At 30.9% G+C, this 22,864-nt stretch overlaps 1 protein-coding gene across 3 annotated transcripts in view; it reads right to left on the minus strand.

Annotated features, from left to right (window-relative positions):
- LOC126889739 (uncharacterized) overlaps positions 1–22,864 on the minus strand; it is a 194,580-nt gene that overhangs the window by 170,286 nt on the left and 1,430 nt on the right. For all 3 annotated transcript variants that reach the window (XM_050658290.1, XM_050658289.1, XM_050658288.1), the window contains one exon: positions 7,323–7,646. In XM_050658290.1, coding sequence (XP_050514247.1) covers positions 7,323–7,646 — 324 coding nt within the window. The remainder of the gene's footprint in view (positions 1–7,322; positions 7,647–22,864) is intronic.

Consider the following 22,864-nt stretch of genomic DNA (forward strand, 5'->3'; position numbering starts at 1 on the left):
TTTCAGATATTGAAAGTGAACTGGACCGTTTTGAGACTGATGACGACAGCGACAAAAACTATGAAACAGAGACAACACTTGGTCCATTTTTTCATAGGCTACCACTGCGACATATATGTACCAGTTAACAATACCAATGGGACACATATGTCCCAGGGCCGTGTCGTGCTATGATGCGTCAAGGCAGTCGCATCAGGCGGCATCACTAGGGGGGCGGCATAATCAGTAAAATAAAAAATTGTCAGATTGTGTAAAAATGTTGTCAGAGAAACTATAGAAAAGATGAAAAGTTGCAGACAATATGGCTAATGAACTAATGAAAATTTAATGAAATTGCAGAAAATTTTGATGTAAGTTCCGAATTTCCAGCTGAAAATTAAATTTGAGCCAGGAGAAAAAAGCTTTTATTTGATTGCGAAAAATCTGTGGACGAGATAACAGATAAAGCTAAATTTAAAATAAATTTGTTCACCTATATTTGAGACATTGTCTTTAAGTGGGTAGGCGCAAAATAAAAGATTGCATTATTACCGAGGGCCAAAAGTCCCTAAAAACCTCTATAATGTTTATTTGAATAAGTTAGAGGGGTGGTAAAAAAAGAGAAAATTTAGTTTAATTTTTAATTTCAAGTATCTTATTTAAAAGAAACCTTTTATTTATTTTAAGGGACTTTCCGCCCTCGGTATTAATGTAATCTTTTAATCTGCGTTTAAATTTTTCAAAAATATTTATTATTTTTTTCGGGATTCGAAAAAAAATTAATGCATTCAAAACAAATTGTAAGCAAATTTTAATCCTATGCTCTTAATTCTTTGATTGATCGATTTTCGCTTCTAGAAACTCATAATAAAAATTTTAAATTTGTATAGGTATGATACTTTTAAACTGACAGAAATATATGATAAAACACTAGAAAAATATTGTATGAATCTTCATTCAATACTTTCAATAGAAACAGAAAAAGAATCTGATATAGAGGCAAATTCTGGCAAATAATCTTCTAGAAGAATTTATTGTACTTATAAGTACTTATGTATTGTTTTCAAAATCAAATGTTTTGTTAATTTTGTGCAGTTTCATTTAATAAAAATAAAAGTTAAGTTTCAATAATATATTTAAGGGGCGGCATTTCGAAGACTTGCATCATATTGAAAGGATATACCGCACGGCTCTGATATGTCCCATCTGTCAATGTCGAATCTAAGAAAAAAATCTTATGAAAACCTGTTTGCATAACCTAATTACATACAAAAAAGCGCAGAAATTATGATTTCAACTCCGTTTATTTAAGTAAAAAAGTTGGGCTGAAAGGGTTAAACCAGTGTGATAACTGTAATGACTTGTTTTTAACCAGTTTTTCACGTTTTGTGATAAACGACAAGTTTGGAGAAAGCAAATTTTAATTCTGAGTTTTGATTCTCAGAGTCTAAGATGGGTGTCCATAGACTCCTTAATAACCGCCTTATCAAGCTGATCTGGGAGGAAGCTCCCACAGGAAGAAGGTCCTTAAGACGCCCACAAATGCGATGTAGAGACAATACACGGTCAGATCTAAGAATAATGAGGCTACCCACTGACCCAACTATCATGGACAACCGTTCGAGATGGAAGCGAGTTGTGCAGTCAGCCAAGACCCGCCTTGGGTTGTAGTGGTACCAGAAGAAGAAGAAGTAGAAGAAGAATTTTGATTCTACACCCCCTCAATTGTAACAATTAAATGAATTATACATTTATGAAAAAGTAAATGATTTTATAATTAATATAAATGAATAAGTAAAAATAGTCCATTCTTTTACGGTTTTTGCTGTAAATTTTGAAGAACCGCTTGGATTGACATGAAATTTGGCATACGCATAGACAACATGTCATAGAAAAAAAGTGATATGGTGCCGATGTGTGCTTTTGTCCTGGGGGTGACTTTCACCCCATCTTAGGGGTGAAAAAATATATGTTCAAGATAAGTTCCGAAATGGATAAAGTGACTAATTTTAAGCAACTTTTGTTCTATAGAGATTTTTCACCAAATCAATACTTTTCGAGTTATTTGCAAGTGAATACGTTCATTTTTCAACAAAATAACCACGTTCTTAGACGGCTTTTCGCAAATAACTCAAAACGTAAGCATTTTGTCGAAAAAAATATTCTTAGCAAAACTATAGCCTATAAAAAAGTGAAAAAAATGGTGTATATATTAGGTCCCTATACCTAGCAAAAGCAGAGTTATAGCTAATGAAAAATAGGTTCATATTCGAAAAATTCCAAATATAATAATTCAATGTGAAATATCCAAATAATGAAGCATTCTTGGGGAAAACACATGACAACTTTTTTAAAGAGTTTAAAAAAAAATTTATTTCTGTTTTTATAAAAAAAATTTCTAGCATCAAATGTAAGCAAGTTACGCTCAAAATAAAGTTGGTCCCTTTTTTTTTGGCAAAAAAAATCAGCAAGATCACCCCCCAATTAGCAACTTAAATGAAATTAATCGTTACCGCTTCACAAGTTACTTTACTTATGTTGTGTTTATATGATCTGTAAGTTTCATCGATTCAAAGTGTTATTTTAAAAAAAAATTGGTTTTAAAGTAAAATTTTAAAAAATTTTAATTTTGAAAAAAATGCTTTTTCTTCAAAATAGCTTAAAAATTGTTAGAAATACCAAAAGTCTTAAACAATAAAAAAAGGATTTACTTTTCTGAATATTTTGTATTTTTTGTTTTTCTGTAAGACAAAAATTGGTCAAGATTCGGTGTTTCCAAATTTGCATACACTCGTGATAAGTGACTCGTTCAAGCCCTTTTAACTGCAGTTCTTTCAAAAATAAGGACTTTGAACCTATCAAACTTACAGATCGTATGATCAATACATACGCGAGTAAAAAACTTGTGAAGTGATAACAGTTAAGTTCATTTGAAATGCTAATTAGGGGGTGATTTTCCCGATTTATTACCAAAAAAAAAGGGACCAACTTTATTTTGAGCGTAACTTGTTTACTCTTGATGCTAAAAATTTTTTTAAAAAACAAAAATAAGCATTTTTTAAACACTTTAAAAAAGTTAAAATGAGTTTTCCCCAAAAAAGTGCTTCGTTTTTTGGTTATGGCACGTTAAAATATAACCTATTTTTCATTAGCTATAACTCTGCTTCTACTAGGTATAGTGACCTAATATATACACCATGTTTTTCACTTTTTTACGTGCTATATTTGTGATAAGAATTTTTTTTCCACCAAATACTTACTTTTTGAGTTATTTGCGAAAAAACCGTTTGAAAACGTAGTTATTTTGTAGAAAAAATAACATATTCACCCGCAAATAACTCAAAAAGTATTAACTTGGTGAAAAAATTTTATAGAACAAAAGTTGCTTAGAATTAGACATTTTATCCATTTCCGGACTTATTTCGAACATACATTTTTCACCCCCAAAAGGGGGTGAAACTCACCCCTAGGGCAAAAGCACAGATCGGTACAATATCACTTTTTTTCTTTGACTTATTAGCTATGTGTATTCCAAATTTCATGTCAATCCAAGCAGTTCTTTAAAATTTAGAGGTTTTGCAATATTTTACCTTCAAAGAACGAACTAAAAGATTAAAATTAAATTAACCCGTTGTCCTAGGTGAGCGACGGAAAACGACGCGATGCGATGCGACCAGTAATTCACGCGACGTGTGGCTTATGTAGCGTCGCATCGCGTCGCTTTCCATCACTCAAACCAGGACAAACGTGACGATGTCAATTATTCATTCCTATTCTTAAGTGTGGGGAAGTATACGGCAGTGTTACTAGAAAATTCATATTTTAAATACTTAGCTAAAAAATTCCATAAACGAAAAAGAAAAACAACAAATGTCATATATTTAGAACGAGTAAATTTGGAGAGTTTAATCATTTATATCCGAAATTAATGAAATAATCCACGTTGGTTTAAAGAGTATTGTGGCTTATTCACTTTCGATTATATCATTGCAGCTGTTAAACTCAGTATTAATAACTGAGCTATCAATAACTATCAATAAGTAATTTTTAAAAACCAAATTCTATTGAGGAGAGGCGGTTACTGACTTTAAGGTATGTTAATGAAAAAACACTGGTACTATATAGTTATTATTAGTTTTTATTTATTTAATAAACTATTGCGTAGCATAATTTGAATTGAAAAAAGCAATGGGGCGTCACACTGTGTCGTGTCTCGTCGCGAACAAATCAAGTTCGCACTTCGTCGCGTCTTGTCGTAGACTGATTAGCCCGAAAACGTAGGCCATACACAAATACAACCATTACTTGATATTTTCGCGTCGCGTCGTGCCGCGTTTGTCGTTCACCTAGGACAACGGATAGGAGGCAACATCAGCGCGCGGAAAACATGTTCCAAGACTGCAGCTTTAATTTTGAATATTTTGTTGAGATATTTGGCACACATATTCGTAATATAGTAAAGAATGGCGGTACAGAGCCCAATTTGAGAAATATGTTAGTAGGTGGAAATTACTCTATAATTAAATAAAATATTACAAAAACGAGCCTGTACCGCTATTAAGAAGAACAAAAAAATACACTTTCTTCAAATAAACTTTTTTATCCGATGCCTAGATTTTGTGTCACATTGGAATTACTAAAAATCGAGTATCTATAACAAGAAATCGAACTTAACTGACTTAACAACATTTAGCGCGCCTATGAGTATAATAATTATTGGTTTCACAATAGCGTGCCTTTGTTTTTGTGTAGTGTCACTGTCTAACTGCCGACGCACTGTTGAAAGTTCGCAGAACTTTCGAAAAAAAATATTGATGACGCGCTGATGTAGCCTCTTAAAGTATTAAAATAGTAGATATACAGGGTGAGTCACCACCAACGTGACGGAAGATTACAGCGAAATGGTAAAAGATTTGAAAACATTTTTTAATTAGTGGTTTTTAAGTTGATAAAATCTACATTTTAAAATTATTTTGAAATATACTGGGTGTCCCAATAAATGGCGGCGTATCAAAGTTATATTTTTTCTTATGGAACACCCTGTATTTTATTGCATTTTTTAATTGTCCGCAAAAAATAAGGTATAGTTTCATCAGGCTTCCCTATACCTATGTACAGAGTGTTCTGAGTTATGTTGACTTTTCTTAAAATGTAAAGTTTTAAAAGAAGGCTTATTCTCAAGTTATTTAAGAAATTATGAAAAAATACTTTTACATCTAAATAGTTGGATATTGGTTGAACGTATTCCATGATTGATTATTACACATTTATTTACAGGGTGTTCAACATTTACAGTTCCATTATTGGATTATTCAATGTGTCATATGATGCTTATTTTAAATGGAACACCAGGTATATTAATTATTAATTATATTAAACGAAGTCACCTCTTTCGAATGGTATATGGATGTCCTATATCTAGGTCTAATAATTTTTGCGTAATTTACAATTATTTAAATTATTAATCTGTAAATCGATTTTAAAACAAAAGATGTATCTCATTGTATGACATCGTCATTTTATGACAGTACGGTCTGGTAATTATCAAAAATATCAACATCCAAGTATAATATTCAAATTTAATTGTTCCTAAAAATGAATATCCACGTAATCTACGAAAGAGTAGACATGGTACTTTGCATTAGGGAGTGTTTGCAAAATTGTATCTTACTTTCTAAAGTTTACGCTCAAAAGTAGGTATCCTGATAGAAGACACCCAAAAAAGGACGCTTTTGAGAAATTTCGGAAAGTTAAATAAAAATAAACCAGTTATTTGTGATCACGTCAAGGAACTTGATGTCCTACTTTCTGTTACGGAAAACCCAAATACTAGTAAAGAAAAAATTTCGGGTAAATCAGTCAAACGACTGTTAGAATACATAAGAGAAACCACTATTATCCGTATAAAACTTTTTAACTTATCGTTTATGGACTTTAGACTTTGCAGCAGATCCTGATTTTATTTTAAATGTATTGTATACAGACCAATCTACCTACTTTTCATAATAATGGTCTAGAAAATAGACATAATTTTCATTTCATTATGATACAGTAAACAAACATTTATTTCGTACAGTTTAAAAATCGAGAGTGCATAAATATTATTTTTAAAATCAATTTACCGTTTAAGAAAATTGTAAATTACGCAAAAACTATGACTCCTAGTTATGGAACATCCCTATACCATTCGAAAGAGGAACCTGTGTTTAGTATAATAATTTATTAACATACATGGTGTTTTATTTAAAATAAGCATCATATGACACATTAAATAATCCAATAATGAAACTGTAAATTTTGAGCACCCTGTAAATAAATGTGTAATAATCAATCATGGAATACATTAATTATAAAATAATTACCAGACCGTACTGTCATAAAAGACAATGTCATACAATGCCATTAATTAAGTACATCTTTTGTTTTAAAATCGATTTACAGATTAAGAATTTAAATAATTGTAAATTAAGCAAAAACTATGACACCTAGGTATAGGACATCCATATAACATTTGAAAGAGGTAGATTTGTCTAGTATAATTATTTATTAATATACATGGTGTTCCATTTAAAATAAGAATCATATGACACATTGAATAATTAAATAATAAAACTGTAAATTTTGAACACCCTGTAAATAAATGTGTAACAATTAATCATGAAATACATTCAACCAATATCCAAATATTTAGATGTAAAAGTATTTTTTTTTATAATTTCTTAAATAACTTGAGAATAAGACTTCTTTTAAAACTTTACATTTTAAGAAAAGTCACCATAACTCAGAACACTCTGTACATAGGTATAGGAAAGACTTATGAAACTATACCTCAATTTTTGCGAACAATTAAAAAATGCAATAAAATATAGGGTGTTCCATAAGAAAAAATATAACTTTGATATGCTGCCATTTATTGGGACACCCTGTATATTTCAAAATAATTTTAAAATGTAGATTTTATCAACTTACAAACCACTAATTAAAAAATTTTTTCAAATCTTTTACCATTTCGTTGTAATCTTCCGTCGCGTTAGTGGTGACTCACCCTGTATTATCAGTAAAAGGGCTAGGACAGTTCGGCGTATTTTCCCATGTAAAATCCCATAAGAAATCGCTAAGGTCCATTCTGCTCATTTTGTCTCATTCTGCGCAAAGCTGGACCTGGAGTAAAGTCAGCCTGTAGTCAGGTCGAGTCAGCCTGTAGTCAGTTTTGCACAATGGACCTTAGCGATTTATTATGGGATTTTACATGGGAAAATACGCTGAACTGTCCTAGCCCTTTTACTGATGTCAGTACATATCACATTTTTATCACATAAACCCTATAAAAAATGTATACTTACTGTCTGAATTGTGCTTTGAAACAGATGACGATATAGGAGAGATAAGTTCACTTCTCAAATCTGTGTCAGTTACAGGTGCTAGTGATATACTTCTGTTGTTTTCATGAGATTTAAGCCACAAGATGGTTCCAACCAAAAAAAAATTTGGAGAAAATATCTCTTGTAGATTGCTGTGCTTATATCCTGTCGGTAACTTTGAGGAATCTTTGCAAATTGGACACACAATTGCATTGTCCTTTGCCATTTTTTGAATACATTCTTGACAAACAGTATGCTGGCATGTTAATACGAGTGGTATCCTTCCATAATATGAATTTAGTCGTGCTAAAAATTATATAGCTTATTAATTATAGGTATTCTTTTTCTCATGATCAACTTTCAGTGCGTCACAGTTTTTCGATTTCTTTCTAACGCATTAAATTGTATGTGACAGAAAAAAGGCACGTCCGTGATTACAGACATTTACAACATTTATTCTAGTTATTCTAGTTGTCGATAGATGGCGCCATAATAAAAAAAATTATTTTTTTTTTAATTAGATAATAATATTACAGAGATATAATCTGTATAATTCATAAGACTATACAAATCAAAGAAAATACCATTTTATAAATGCAAGAAACACATTTGATTTGTTTTTATTCCAAATTGAAAATAAAATGTGACAACTGTCAGATTTAACTAAAATGTCATGTTAAAATAAATGTCATAAATGTGTATTATCACGGACTTACCCTTTTTCCTATCATTTGTTACGCACTGAAAAATGCTCATGAAAAGGACAATAACAATTAATTATAAATGGTTAATAAGCAAATACATCAAGGTAGAAAGGGGAATACACGATAAAAACTAGTATATTTACGTAAATTACATTCAACATACTTTAATCTCTAAGCTAATTTATTCTGTAGATGCATTAGCAAAAGACTGTAAAATTACAGTATTGTGAATAAACTAGAAGTCAAACAATTAGCAATGCACGTCATAGATTTAATGACATCATAACCCACCGGGGCAAACGAATTCAACAAATTTTCAACGAAAACATTTCGTTTATACACACACCGGCAAAATTAGCCGAACACGTTAAAAATGGGACATGTTTGATGTCTCGTATTTCATAAACCAGTGGTCCGATTTGAGTGATTCTTTTAGTATGTTATAGCCTTATTATTTAAGAATATCGGTGTAATAATATTGTATCTAGACAGGTAAATGTCATTTTATACCGGGTGTAACAAACATACTGTGTTTTTTTCTTAAAGTTTGGAACACCCTGTGGAATATTCCAGCATATATAAAATATTAAAATTAAAACTCGATTGCAGAATTATGCTTTCTTATGTGCTTTAACAACTAGCCATGTTTTTTATCAATAAATCCTCATAGTAGGGGAGAAAAGTATGCTAAATTTGCAATTACTCGACCGTTCTTGGGACCTGGAGTGGATTGTGAAGAGTGGGTGCTACAACCAAAAAAAGTTAAGTTAAGTTTTCCATAGAGTGTGGGACTCTCCATTTTTCAATTTAATTGTCCATTTCCACCAATCGTTTTTTCCAATTATAGCGCCATTTATCCATAATAGGAAAACATGTTGCGAATAAAAGTTGCTTATTTTTACGTCAAGGATCCAAATCTGCAATAAAAATTGAGGGCTCCTATTTAATATTTTAATGTAACCCCCCACCTCACCTCCGTGGGGGGTCGTGTTTGGTGCCATTCGGTAGATTTTTGAAAAATATTGAATAGGTGTATTTTGCAGTTTTACGATCTGATGTTAATTTCGCAAAATATCGCAGGGTTCGTATTTATAATTTTTAATTTACCCCCCACCCCCCTCCGTGGGGTGTCACGAGCCCCCACGGTGGTGGGGTGGGGGATTTAATTTAAAATCTTAAATAGGAGCCCCAATTTTTTTTGCAGATTTGGATTCTTTACGTAAAAATAAGCAACTTTTATTCGACATATTTTTTCGAATTATGGATAGATAGCGCTATAATCGGAGAAAAATGATTGTTTCAAATGGAAAATTAAATTAAAAAATGAAAAGTCCCCCACTTTATGGAAAACTTAACTCAACCTTTTTCTGATTTTAGCAGATACTCTTCACAATCCAATAGGTCCCCATAACGCTCGAGTAACTGCAAATTTAGTATACTTTCCTCCCCTACTATGAGGATTTATTGATGAAAAACATGGATAGATTTTAACGCACATAACTTTTTTATTATCTCACGTAAGTAAATGAATCGAAAAGGAAAATGTTAATCAAGCCTAAATCTACAATCGAGTATTAATTCTAATATTTTACATATGCTAGAATATTCCACACGGTGTTCCAAACTTTCAGAAAAAAACACAGTATGATTGGTACACCCGGTATAAAATGGTATTTACCTTTCTAGCAACAATATTATTACAACGATATTCTTAAATAATAAGGCTATAATATACTAAAAGAATTACTCAAATCGGACCACTGGTTTATGAAATACGAGACATCAAACATGTCCCATTTTTAACGTGTTCGGCTAATTTTGCCGGTGTGTGTAAATTCGCAAAAGTCTGTGTGTTATTGCGTTGCCGCTCCTGCAATACACAGATCAGATTTATCGATGGATTCGTATGTAGTTTTTTCTTCTGAATTCAAATCTGAAAACGGCATTTCGATATTTCTAACCGTTTTCGAGATAATCGACGTCAAAGTCTAAAATGTGACGTCACAATCGTTTTATTTTCTGCCGACACACTACACGTCCAGCTGAAATTGTTGCTATTAAGTAGGCTACTTTTTTAATTTCGATTTGTTAAGCAAAGCATAGGTTATTTAGATAGTGAATTTAATTATTATATAAAATAAATAAGATGTTGAAAAATACAATTTGAGTATATTTTAAAAGCAATAATTTATTAACAGCTTTAAAAAGGTTTATATGAGTATACGGCCTACCCTTTATGATAAATGGACTGTTCCATTTGCTATGAAATTAAAATATAGTCGGTTCGCTAAACTCGACCAAACTGGCTAGTGATTTTAGTACGTAATTTTTTTGTTTTTTGCGAATTTTGCCAAAATTGGCAAAATTACTAATTACTTAGTAATTATTAACTAATTAGTAATAATTTTTTTTGCCAAATTGGCAAAATTATTGACTAAAATCACTAGCCAGTTGTGTCTGAGATTAGCGAACCGACATGCGACAGTATATGAAATAATATTGTTTGATATAAAAAATTATGGTCTGATATGTGCAATTACATCCTTCTAACGGAAAAAAAATTTGAAGATTTTTCTCAAATTATGGATACCAACAACAGTTTCATTTATAACTCTTTTATTTTTAATTTGACGAAGAAAAGTTATTCTTCATGAAAAGCTCTTCATGTTTTAAGATTTATGATGCAACCATCATATATAAAATTTTATTAATTTTATATGAGGTACATAAAAAATATGAATTTCGATCAAGAGTATAATACTACCTTTATAGTTCATAACATTTAAATTAGAATGATATAATTTCACATTAAAACATAATTATTAATTCTAAACTACTTTTCATAATAGCAATTTTCCATATTATGAATTAAAATACGTATATAAAGAAAGTTTTCGTTATGATAATGCTCGCATTTTCAGCTTGTTCCTCATATATTAGTTCTTTTGCTACCATCAAGTTTGGCAGGACAGCACTGTTGCCAAATAAAAACACATATTTATTTACCAAAGCTGCTACAGCCTTGGCTACAGTTTGTCTTTGTCTTTAAGAGTGTAAAACAAAGATAGCTACTATAAGTATCAAACTGACATTGTCCAATAGGGCTTTTCATCGATTGTCATTTGTTTCGAGCTTCTGTCATATGTTATATAATCTGTGTATATTAACATTAGACACGGATTATACAAAATATGACAGAAGCTCGAAACAAATGACTGTGAATGAAAAGCCCTATATAAGGTTATGTAAGATGTTTGTTTGTTTATTTGTTTTTCTTCTTCTTTTATGGCCTTTGTGAGCTGTGCCCATTTAGCCAGCAAAATTTCTTACAATGAATGCCTAATTAGACCTACCATACAACAAGACCAATCAAGCATAGGGCAGGGAAAGTTAAGTTGGTGAAACAATAAACTGTTGTTAAAATATAAACTAAATAAATAAAATATAATTTGAAAACAATAATTTGACATTACATTTAACCTACAATATTATGACAGACGTCAGTTACCATTTACCAGCTGACCAAATATAATAATGACGTCATGTATAATCGTCACTTCTTCTAATAAACAAGATGCTCGATGTAATAGGAATGGTATGTAAAAAAAATCTTATTAATCCCTATATATGTTTTCAAATTTAGAATATGGCAACAAGGGGAAAATTATGTGCATTCCTTATTGTTTGACTTCGAATTTACCACCTTATTGCGAACTAAACCCAAACTAATCTGGCCTAAACAAAGGTCATTACCAAATAATTCCATCAAAAATTACATTTGACAATATTTTTATTGACAAAAAGTTAAAAGGCATGTCATAAGCATAGAAAGAAAAATTCCTGAAAAATATGCTGAATTAGCCAATTATAATTTGTGTAGTTGGCGGACAGAAGTAAACAAGTCAATTTTTGAGAATTTTTCTATTTATTAAAATCACCTAAGAAAATTATCTACCGCTGGAATAAAACAGACAAGTCAAATGTTGTACCTGTGGTTCCATATCAAATAGTGATCTTTTTCATACTCACAATTTTGTTCATTTTGAAGATGAACCATGGTTGTTTCGCTTTAAACAACCGTTTTAAACATTTCGCACCCTCAGTGCAAAACTGTTGTAAGTCCAAATAAGTAAGTTTCGAGATAACAGCGATTTTGTTTATTTTGGTGCTATTATCCCAGTGGCATGGGACCACTTCTTTTTGTTTTCTACATTAAAAATCTTGGTAGCGAAATACTGAGCAGTGAGTCTCACCTTGTAAATTTTGCAGATGATGAAAACTTATTAACATTAGCATCAATGTTTAAGGATCTTTTGAGTATTTCTTCAGATCACTTAAAAACAGCTCAGCATTGGTTCTTAAAAAATAAATTGGTTTTAAATACCGAGAAGACTAACTGTGTTTGTTTTCACACAAAGCAAAATAATGAGATAATTCCAGAGGAGATTGAGTTGGATGATCAAACTGTTTTATTATCAACAAATACAAAATTCTTGGGTATTAGATAGATCAACATCTGAATTGGTCAGAGCATCTGTGTGTTGTTCGCAAAAGAATCAACACGGCATGTTATTCATTACGAGTAATGTCTAAGTATTTGAATTTACAACACCTTAAGACAGTTTATTTTGCAAACATCTACTCAGTGCTCAGATATGGTATTATTTTCTGGGGGCGGAGGAACTGATGTTGATAGAGTATTCATTGCTCAGAAGAGAGCAATAAGAACAATGCTCAAGATAAAAGCTCGAAGGGCCTGTAGGGGAAAATTTAAGGAGTTAGGATTATTAACGGCGGCAGGGCTTTATATATATGAGTGTTTACTGTTCCTGTCCAAGAATAGGAATAAGTTTACACATTCTGAGCCAAAACACAGCATACCCACTAGGTATGTAGGGCTCAATTTTCCTATACATAGGCTAGTCGCAACAGAGAGAGGACCTACATATTCGTGTATAAAAATTTTTAACAAATTACCTGTTAGAATTAAATTGCAACAGAATTTTAATATATTTAGAACTGAAATAAAAAGCATTTTATTGGATTTAGAACCATATTCTGGGTATGAGTTTTTAAATCACACATTTTAACTTTTAACTCATAGTAGTTGTAATTGTAATTGTGTATGTACAGGGTGAGGCAAATAAAGGGCCTATTAGAAATATCTCGAGAACTAAAGGCAACAGCATCATGAAAATTGGTATAAAGGGGTTTTGAAGGATGATCTATTAAATGAAAATATTTTCATCTCTTTGCAACTTCCGGTTATACCGGAAGTTGCTTATAACTTCGTTTTTTTAAATGGGACACCCTGTATATTTTTACATTTTTGGATTCTCTTCGATGTCTTCTTTCTTAAAATATGAGGTTTTGTAATATTCTACAGGGTATTTTAAAAGATAATTAAGTTTTTTTTATTAATTTCGTAGCAAAATTAACACCCTGTAGAATTGTAGTAGTTTGACATCTAAAACTCTACTTACGTTCAAATAATTTTTAATATACTCTACTATTGTAAAGAATCATTAGTATAGCGAAATTTTTAATTTTAGTATACAGGGTTGGTCGAAACTCGGAATGAGTATTTTCTGAGTTTTCTTAAATGGAAAAAAGTATTTTAGTATTGTAATGAAATGATATTTTATGGTACTTTTTTATTTGTTAAGTATTCCCTATTGGGACCGTGCAAGTTCGGAAAAGCGACACCTATTTCTACGCTCTGAACTTTTATTCGCACTTTTAATTATATTGGCCAATCATATGGTCCTGGTTACTGGATAATTGTCAAGGCCATAGTCCAAAAAAATAATAAGAAGAAAAAATAAGATTTAGGTTGTGTTATTCAAACATAAACAATTGTATGTAGTAAATAAAATTAGTTATTAAAATGCAGTATTGCAAGCAAAATACAATTAATTAAATTTACCTTTATATAATAATAGCATATCATATCAGTATTGTGAAGCAATATATATTTTTTCTTCCTAAATGACAATAGGTATGAAATGTACGTCAATTTGACAATTTCAGTTGACAATATGAATTATTTAAGAAAGTTGCAATATTTCTCCGCTATTCGCGCACGATCGTTTCGCGTATCCCTTCCAAGTACTTGCACACCGCGAATACCTAACTGCTTTAATTTGTGCTTAATTGTTAATCGCACCAACAATCTTAACTACGTAGGTATTTTGATAGCTAAACCATTATTGGTAATTTTAAGGGCCAGTCTGGATTAATATGTATTTATTTCTGAAAAATTATTTGGGATTGACTATTTTCACGGCCAACCTAATAAAATTTTACGTATTTTTTGTTGCAATTAATGTTTAGCTTGAATCACCAATAACTCACAAATTAAAGCAGTTAGGTATAGGGAATGCTTAAGAAATAAAAAAGTACCATAAAATATCAATTCACTACAATACAAAAATACAGGGTGTTCCATTTAAGAAAACTCAGAAAATACTCATTCCGAGTTTCGACCAACCCTGTATACTAAAATTAAAAATTTAGCTATACTAATGATTCTTAACAATAGTAGAGTATATTAAAAATCATTTGAACGTGAGTAGCGTTTTAGATGTCAAACTACTACAATTCTACAGGGTGTGAATGTTGCTACGAAATTAATAAAAAAACGTAATTTTCTTTTAAAATACCCTGTATAATATTACAAAACCTCATATTTTAAGAAAGAAGACATCGAAGAGAATCCAAAAATGTAAAAATATACAGGGTGTCCCATTTTAAAAAACGAAGTTATAAGCAACTTCCGGTATAACCGGAAGTTGCAGAGATGAAAATATTTTCATTTAATAGATCATCCTTCAAAACCCCTTCATTCCAATTTTCATGATTCTGTTGCCTTTAGTTCTCGAGATATTTCTAATAGGCCAGTTATCTGCCTCACCCTATATATTAGACACTTATTATTCAATTGTGACAATTTGCTATAAGTGTGTTGTTTACAATTTTTTTAATAAAAGATATTTTGAATTTGAATGTAATGCATATTGTAAAACACTTAAATTAAACAAGCGCTTTTTTCATTTTCTTTATTAAAATAATAAATAAATATGAAAATAATTATCAAATACATTATACAAACTTTTTAACATAATATTACGTATTTATTAATAACCGAAACTTATCAAAAATTGGAAAACTTAAAACATTTTGCATACAAGAGTTAATAAATTTCTCAAAACTGTTCCAGTCTCATAGTAATCTTGTAATCTAAAATTATCAATCTGATATCTGATCAGTCATGTGATCACTGATGCAATAGGGAACTTGCATAAAATTTTAAATTCGAAAAAAATGTTATAAATCACAACAGAACATAATAATTTAAAACATGTATCAAATATTAAAAAGTTTTGTTTGGCTTTCGTTTGGCCCCTAAAGATGATTAAAAATTCAAATTAAAACAGGTGGCCCAAAACACGTCGTGACGTCATTCGTTTAAATTATGTTTACATACTTCCAAAAAAGTAAACAGAATTTAAAATTAGACATTATAAATGTCAGTAAAAAATACAGTTATGTAACCTCACAAGTGTTTTTGATCGTTTGAACTATTTTAAATATCATTTAATAGTGTCAGTGTCAAAACTAATGCCAAACCTAATAGGGAACTTGCACATTTTTCTATTGCATAATAATATTCAGTTTCCTTTAAAAATAAGATTTCCAAAATTTCACACCTTAAAACCTCATAACAGAAGTACATATTTAAAATCTATATATTTTTTTTTTGTTTTCTGGCCTTGGTTTAGAGAACCTTTAGTCAATTTAAAATAGTTCAAACGATCAAAAACACTTGAGAGGTTACATAACTGTATTTTCTACTGACGTTTATAATGTCTAATTTTAAATTCTGTTTACTTTTTTGGAAGAATGTAAACATAATTTAAACGAATGACGTCAAGACACGTTTTGGGCCACCTGTTTTAATTTGAATTTTTAATCATCTTTAGGGGCCAAACGAAAGCCAAACAAAACTTTTTAATCTTTGATACATGTTTTAAATTATGTTCTGTTGTGATTTATAACATTTTTTTCGAATTTAAAATTTTATGCAAGTTCCCTATTAAGCTCTTTAAAAATTGAAACCAACTTAGCAGCTTTGACATTGTCTAGCCGATTACATAGTTTGCAATGGTAAACCGAATGTTGAGGAGAAGAGTCTTTCTATGTTGGCTGACAATGCATTAGCTGTGTGTAGCAGTTGAGCAAGTTCCAATGCTGTAGTATTTATATTTTTCATAGAACGCCACCATGTCTACAGTATTATATTCTCAATTAAATGTTTAGAAAACATATATGGTTTAAAGGGTACCTGGTAATTAATAATAATTGGCAATGCTTCTGGATGATAATTTATAATGAATGGATGGTAAGTTTATTTCCAGTATAGCACTTATCAAGCAAATTTGCCAAAAAATAAGCTGGGGTCAAAGCCATTTATATACGCTCCTTGAAGTTTCTTATACAGTAGAACCTCGATTATCCGTCAGGGCACCGGACCAAGGGTATGATGGATAATCGAAAAGACTGTTAACAGAACATTAAAAAAAATAAAAACTCATAGTAAATTCATAGTACAACTCTCAAATTTCATTTGTAAGGTTTGTTTGACAATATAAGAGGGATTTGTTTTCATACAGTCGAATCAATTTAAAATATTCTGAAATCTTTGTTTGTTTTACTGTTGCTTCACATTTTGCGACAGCTGAATTTCTTAATCGGCATAAGATCATGCAATCTACTTTTAGTATAGTATAGTTGATCCAAAAGATGGCATAACCCAGACATCCAAAGTGAAAGTTATCCTTCAACACCAAATTGTTCTATATGGTCCACACAATGTCCAGAAAAAAGTCACACCATTTTGAGCGTCGGGTTTGGGGGGCAGAGGGGGGAGAAATCGGTAATTTCGTAGTTGTTTTAGTTTTTCGCCAATATTTCTAAAACTATGCGGTTTAGCATGAACAACCCTCTATACATAATTGTTCTACATTAAATTTGAAATAAAAAAGGCCCTATGCATCTTTCTAAAATGAATGGTTTCAAAGTTACAGAGGTAGTATTGTACAACTGGTCCAAAAAAAGGCCTAACCCAAACATTTAAAGTAAAAGTTTTCCTCCAACACCAAAATGTTCTATATGGTCCACATATTGTTCTGTAAAAGTTACACCATTTTGAGCGTCCGGTTTGGGAGGGAGATGGGAGAGAAGCCGGTAAATTAGTAGTTTTTTTACGTTTTTCGTCAATATTTCTAAAACTATGCTTTAGCGTAAACAATGTTATATACAGAAATGTTCTACATGAAATTTAAAACAAAAAATATTCTATACATAATTGTTATAAAATCAACAGTTCCAGAGTTACGGAGGGTGAAAAGTCGAGATTTTCGAAACTTTTTATATTTTTTGGGCAATATTTATGATATAACTATACCAAAAACTCAGACATCCAAAGTGAAAGTTATCCTCCAACACCAAATTGTTCTATATGGTCCACATAATGTTCAGAAAAAAGTCATACCATTTTTAGCGTCGGGTTTGGGGGGGAGAAATCGGTAAATATAAAAAGTACCGAAAACCTCCACTTTTCACCCTCCGTAACTCTGGAACCGTTGATTTTATAACAATTATGTATAAAACCTTTTTTGTTTTAAATTTTATGTAGAACATTTTTCTATAATACATTCCTTACGCTAAAGCTAAAGCATAGTTTTAGAAATATTGACGAAAAACATAAAAAAACTACTAATTTACCAACTTCTCCCCCATCTCCCTACCAAACCGGACTCTCAATATGGTATAACTTTTTACTGAACAATATGTGGACCATATAGAACAATTTGGTGTTGAAGGAAAACTTTTACTTTGGATGTCTGGGTTAAGCCTTTTTTTGGACCAATTATACTATACTACCTCCGTAACTTTGGAACCGTACATTTTAGAAGGGTTATGTATAGGGCCTTTTTTATTTCAAATTTAATGTAGAACAATTTTGTGTAGAGGGTTGTTCATGCTAAACCGCTTAGTTTTAGAAATATTGACGAAAAACCTAAAAAACTACGAATTTGCAGATTTCTCTCCCCTCTCCCGCCCCCCCAAACCCGACGCTCAAAATGGTGTGACTTTTTTCTGAACATTATGTGGACCATATAGAACAATTTGGTGTTGGAGGATAACTTTCACTTTGGATGTCTGGGTTTGGGTCTAACTATACCATACTATTTATTGGCTTTTTTTTGTTGAGAATGCCACTTGATGAATTATTGCATATGCGATGCAGCTTCTCTAGATTATTTACGCAAACCTTTGTCAGTTAAAATAGGTCCATCAACACAGCTACAGTCAAATTCCAAGTCTGTGTCAGCTTCTGAATCTGTCTGGTCCGCCTTTGTTGCCATTTCAACGATTTCTTTATCTGTCAGCAATGGGTAGCCGTTTGTGTCCTCATCACAAATCAAATTAACTTTTTTTATTTTTTTACATTAAAATTTTTGATTATGTGGTCAATACAACTTCTGTATGTACCTACCCTGATGGTTAACAGAGGTGACGGTTAATGGAGAGACAGATAATCGAGGTTCCACTGTATCATGTACAAAAATTCGCCATTTGCATGTTTCAAAAAAACAATAAACACCACCAAATAACTTACAGTAGGTGTTATTACAATAGCCAACTTGCAATGCGAATTTATAAATAGTAACTAGTCTGGGGTTCCCCCAGGTAATAGCTCCGAAGTGCAATTGGCTTTCTTATCTATTATGTTTAAGAAAAGTTAAAATCCAAAGTTATTAATATTATGTTTGAGAAAATATGATTTAAACCAGCGGTTCTCAATCTTTTTGAGTCATGTACCACCAAATACTTTTTATTATTTTTGGTACCACCCAACTGAAATACCTATTTAGCTAGGTGATCTAATTAACTATAATAGTGGTGCTTATTTTGGCTGTTTTGCATTTTGTGTACCACCTCAAATAATGAAATGTACCACCAGTGGTACATGTACCACAGATTGAGAACCGCTGATTTAAACAATGTTTTCTAAGTTTTATTTGTTTAAAACATAAAATTTAAAATAAAAAAACCCATGTTCAAAACAAAATAAAACATGTTTAAAACAAAAAAAAACGTTTAAAACAAAAAAACATGTGTTTTGTATAGAATTTAAAAAACATGTTTTTTTCAACAGGGAGATGAACTCAACCAATCAAGTGCTTTTATATGGTTTAGATCAGCCTTTATCTACAACTAACTGTAGGTAACTGCTTTGCTTTGTGATTAGGTACATTTTTTGGCCAGTTATCAGTAAAATACTTACTAGGGAAAAGATGAGTCATAAAAAGAATATTATGTAAATGAATCATTTAATTTGTAATTTGGGTATTGATTACATTGTGTTTCTCAGATTTCTTATCTCTTTATTTTTGCTTAGTGAAATGTGTAGTATGCACATTCCATTAAAATCTTCATTCAAAGCTAAATATTATGTACATACAGTGGGAAAAATGAAAGATTACCTATGAAGGATCACATCAATCACTTATTTTGTATTTGCTGCCTTTTTCTATAAATAACAAATGTTTGTTATAGAAAAAGACAGCAAATAAAAAATAAGTGATTGATGTGATTGTTCATGGATAATCTTTCATTTTTCCGACTGTACATAAAATGAAATCATGCAGGGATAAACATGTCTATAGTCAGTCCCACCTTGACTTTACAGTATAAGGAACATAGACAATGCTTAGTCCTTAATTATGAGAGTTTTTAGAGCGATGATGCCGATTTTACAAAAAGAATTTGTAATCAAACATTAGAGATTAAATTAAAACTGTTTTAGAAAGACAATCTACAATTTTAGTATTCATATGTGTTTTAGTTTATTTGATATAGGTACTAGAGTTATTACGCATATGAATTCTAAAATTGTAGATTGCCTTTCTAAAACAGTTTTAATTTAATATATCTTAATGTTCCATTACAAATTTTAAAAGGTAGACACTTTGCCTGGTAATTAATAATAATTGGCAATGCTTCTGGATGATAATTTATAATGGATGGATGATAAGTTTATTTCCAGTAAAGCACTTATCAAGCAAATTTGCCAAAAAATGAGCTGGGGTCAAAGCCATTTATATACCCTGCTTGAAGTTTCTTCATATTACATACAAAAATTCGCCATTTGCATGTTTCAAAAAATCAATAAAAACCACAAAATAACTTACAGTAGGCTTTATTGCAATAGCCAACTTGCAATGCGAATTTATAAATAGTAACTAGTCTGGGGTTCCCCCAGGTAATAGCTTCTAAGTGCAATTGGCTTTCTTATCTATTATGTTAAAGAAAAGTAAAATCAAAGTTATTAATATTATGTTGAGAAAATATGATTTAAACAATGTTTTTTTTCATGATTTAAACAAGTTTCATTTGTTTAAAACATAAAATTTAAAATAAAAAACGCAAGTTTAAAACAAAAAAAAAAAGTTTTAAATAAAAAAACATGTGTTTTGAACATGTTTTATTAGTTTAAAACATGACATTTAAAAACAAAATAAAACATGTTTAAAGCAAAAAAAAAAACTTTAAAACAAAAAAACATGTGTTTTGTATAGAATTTAAAAAAAGTTTTTTTTCAACACTGACATGAACTCAACCAATCAAGTGCTTTTATCTGGTTTAGATCAGCCTGTATCTACAACTAACTGTAGGTATTGTACCCTCTGAGATCCCTGGAAAAAATTTACACCCAAAATAACAAAATTCAGTTGGGCAACACTGTGTGAATGTTGATAGTAACAAGATAAACAGAACTGTAATTTAGTCCAGACAAATTAATATATTTTTGTGCCAACAAAAATGAGATTTTTCAACCAAATAATGTTTCACATATGATGTGCAAAATAATTTTGAATTGGTTTCTGCTAATGAGCTTGCTTTTTTTGTCATTAAAATAGAAAAAACTTTAAAATTTATTCTTTATAATCATTATTATCCTGTTCTCCTCTTATTATTTTCACTGTACTAATATCCGCCCAGTAATTTACAATGATTAATGGGATGTTAAAACATTTTATCCTTAGCAGCTTCTAGAGTGTCTGAGACATATATCTTATTTCATTGATAAAATGCACAGTCCCAGGGATTTCCACTTGAACCATACATAACTGCTTAGTGATTAGGTACATTTTTTGGCCAGTTATCAGTAAAATACTTGCTAGGGAAAAGATGAGTCATAAAAAGGATATTATGTAAATGAATCATTTAATTTGTAATTTGGGTATGATTACATTGTGTTTCTGAGATTTCTTATCTCTTTATTTTTGCTTAGTGAAATGTGTAGTATGCACATTCCATTAAAATCTTCATTCAAAGCTAAATATGTACATACAGTGGGAAAAATGAAAGATTACTGGTGAAGAATCACATCAATCACTTATTTTGTCTTTGCTGTCTTTTTCTATAAATAACAAAGGTTTGTTATAGAAAAAGACAGTATAGAAAAAGACAGCAAATACAAAATAAGTGATCGATGTGATTGTTCATGGATAATCTTTCATTTTTCCGACTGTACATAAAATGAAATGGTGCAGGGATAAACATGTCTACAGTATGTTCCACCTTGACTTTACAGTATAAGGAACATAGGCAATGGGACAGTCTATACAAATAAACAAATTAAGACAAGTTGAATGTTAGGAGTAGTACTCCCGAATCACGATTTACAATGTATAAACTTTGTAAAACATGATTTGGGATTTACAATGTATTATTGTGTTTCAATCAAAGATAGAATAAAAATTTTTATTTTTTTTAATAGAACGCGGGCACATAAATGTGATACACCCTGTATATTGATTTGTAAATATTTATTAGAAGTTAGCTTTCACGCAAGGTGGTTTCTCCTAAATGAATTTTTCCATGAAGACTAAAGACATTTGTAAATAAAAGTGAAGTGAAAGTTATTTAGGATTATTATTTTAAACCCATTGTTTATTACGGGAAAGGTAGAAGCCATAGGAAATTAGTTCTTAGAAAATTAAGGTAAAGAAAGTTTGGAATTTTAATCTCTTTTTGTTTAACTGTTTGTAAATTTTGTAGAATTTCCTGAAAGTAATTATTATGATGGCAGGAATATTTTTTACAGTATGAGTGGGTTTTTCGAATGAAAAAAAGAGTGGGGAAGAAGAAATGTCTCTGATTGGTTTGGCAATTTGGAATGGGAAGGAGAGAAGGTTGAATTTTCAGATAGTTTTGGAAAGAGGGATTATTGTGTCACCAGCATTCGAGAAGAGCAGTCAAAAGTTTTCGTGAGTAGTTCAGAAGCAAGTACTAGTGGTTGTTTTGATAGTGAGAGTAGCTGAAAAGTGGAACGAGAGACAAATCAAATCGAGAAGAAATACCTTTTTGATTCCGTAAAGTCCAAGAGAGTAAGTTATAAGAATTATCGTTATTAAAATTATTTGTGACACCAAGTAAAAAAGATACTTGGGTCTCAGGAGATTATTGTTGAGAGAAAGAGAGGAGAGAGTTTTGGAGTTTATTGAACGAGTACTGGCAAAAAGAGGCCTGGTTTGTGTTTTGGAGAAATAGTTGCTGGTATCCTGCTGGATTGTTTGCTGAGAACGGAGAGGGCTTTGATTGGTAGCCTAACATAATCAACAAGGAGGAGCTGTTTGGGTCAAGAGGAGACATCATTGTGTGTGAATCAAAAAGGTCAGTCAATAACCTATGTGATAGATTTTCTTTATAATCAGAAGTTAAATTTTTTACGTAAAAGCATATGCA

This window comes from Diabrotica virgifera, chromosome 8 (genome assembly GCF_917563875.1).
Source record: "Diabrotica virgifera virgifera chromosome 8, PGI_DIABVI_V3a".
Lineage (NCBI taxonomy): Eukaryota > Metazoa > Arthropoda > Insecta > Coleoptera > Chrysomelidae > Diabrotica > Diabrotica virgifera.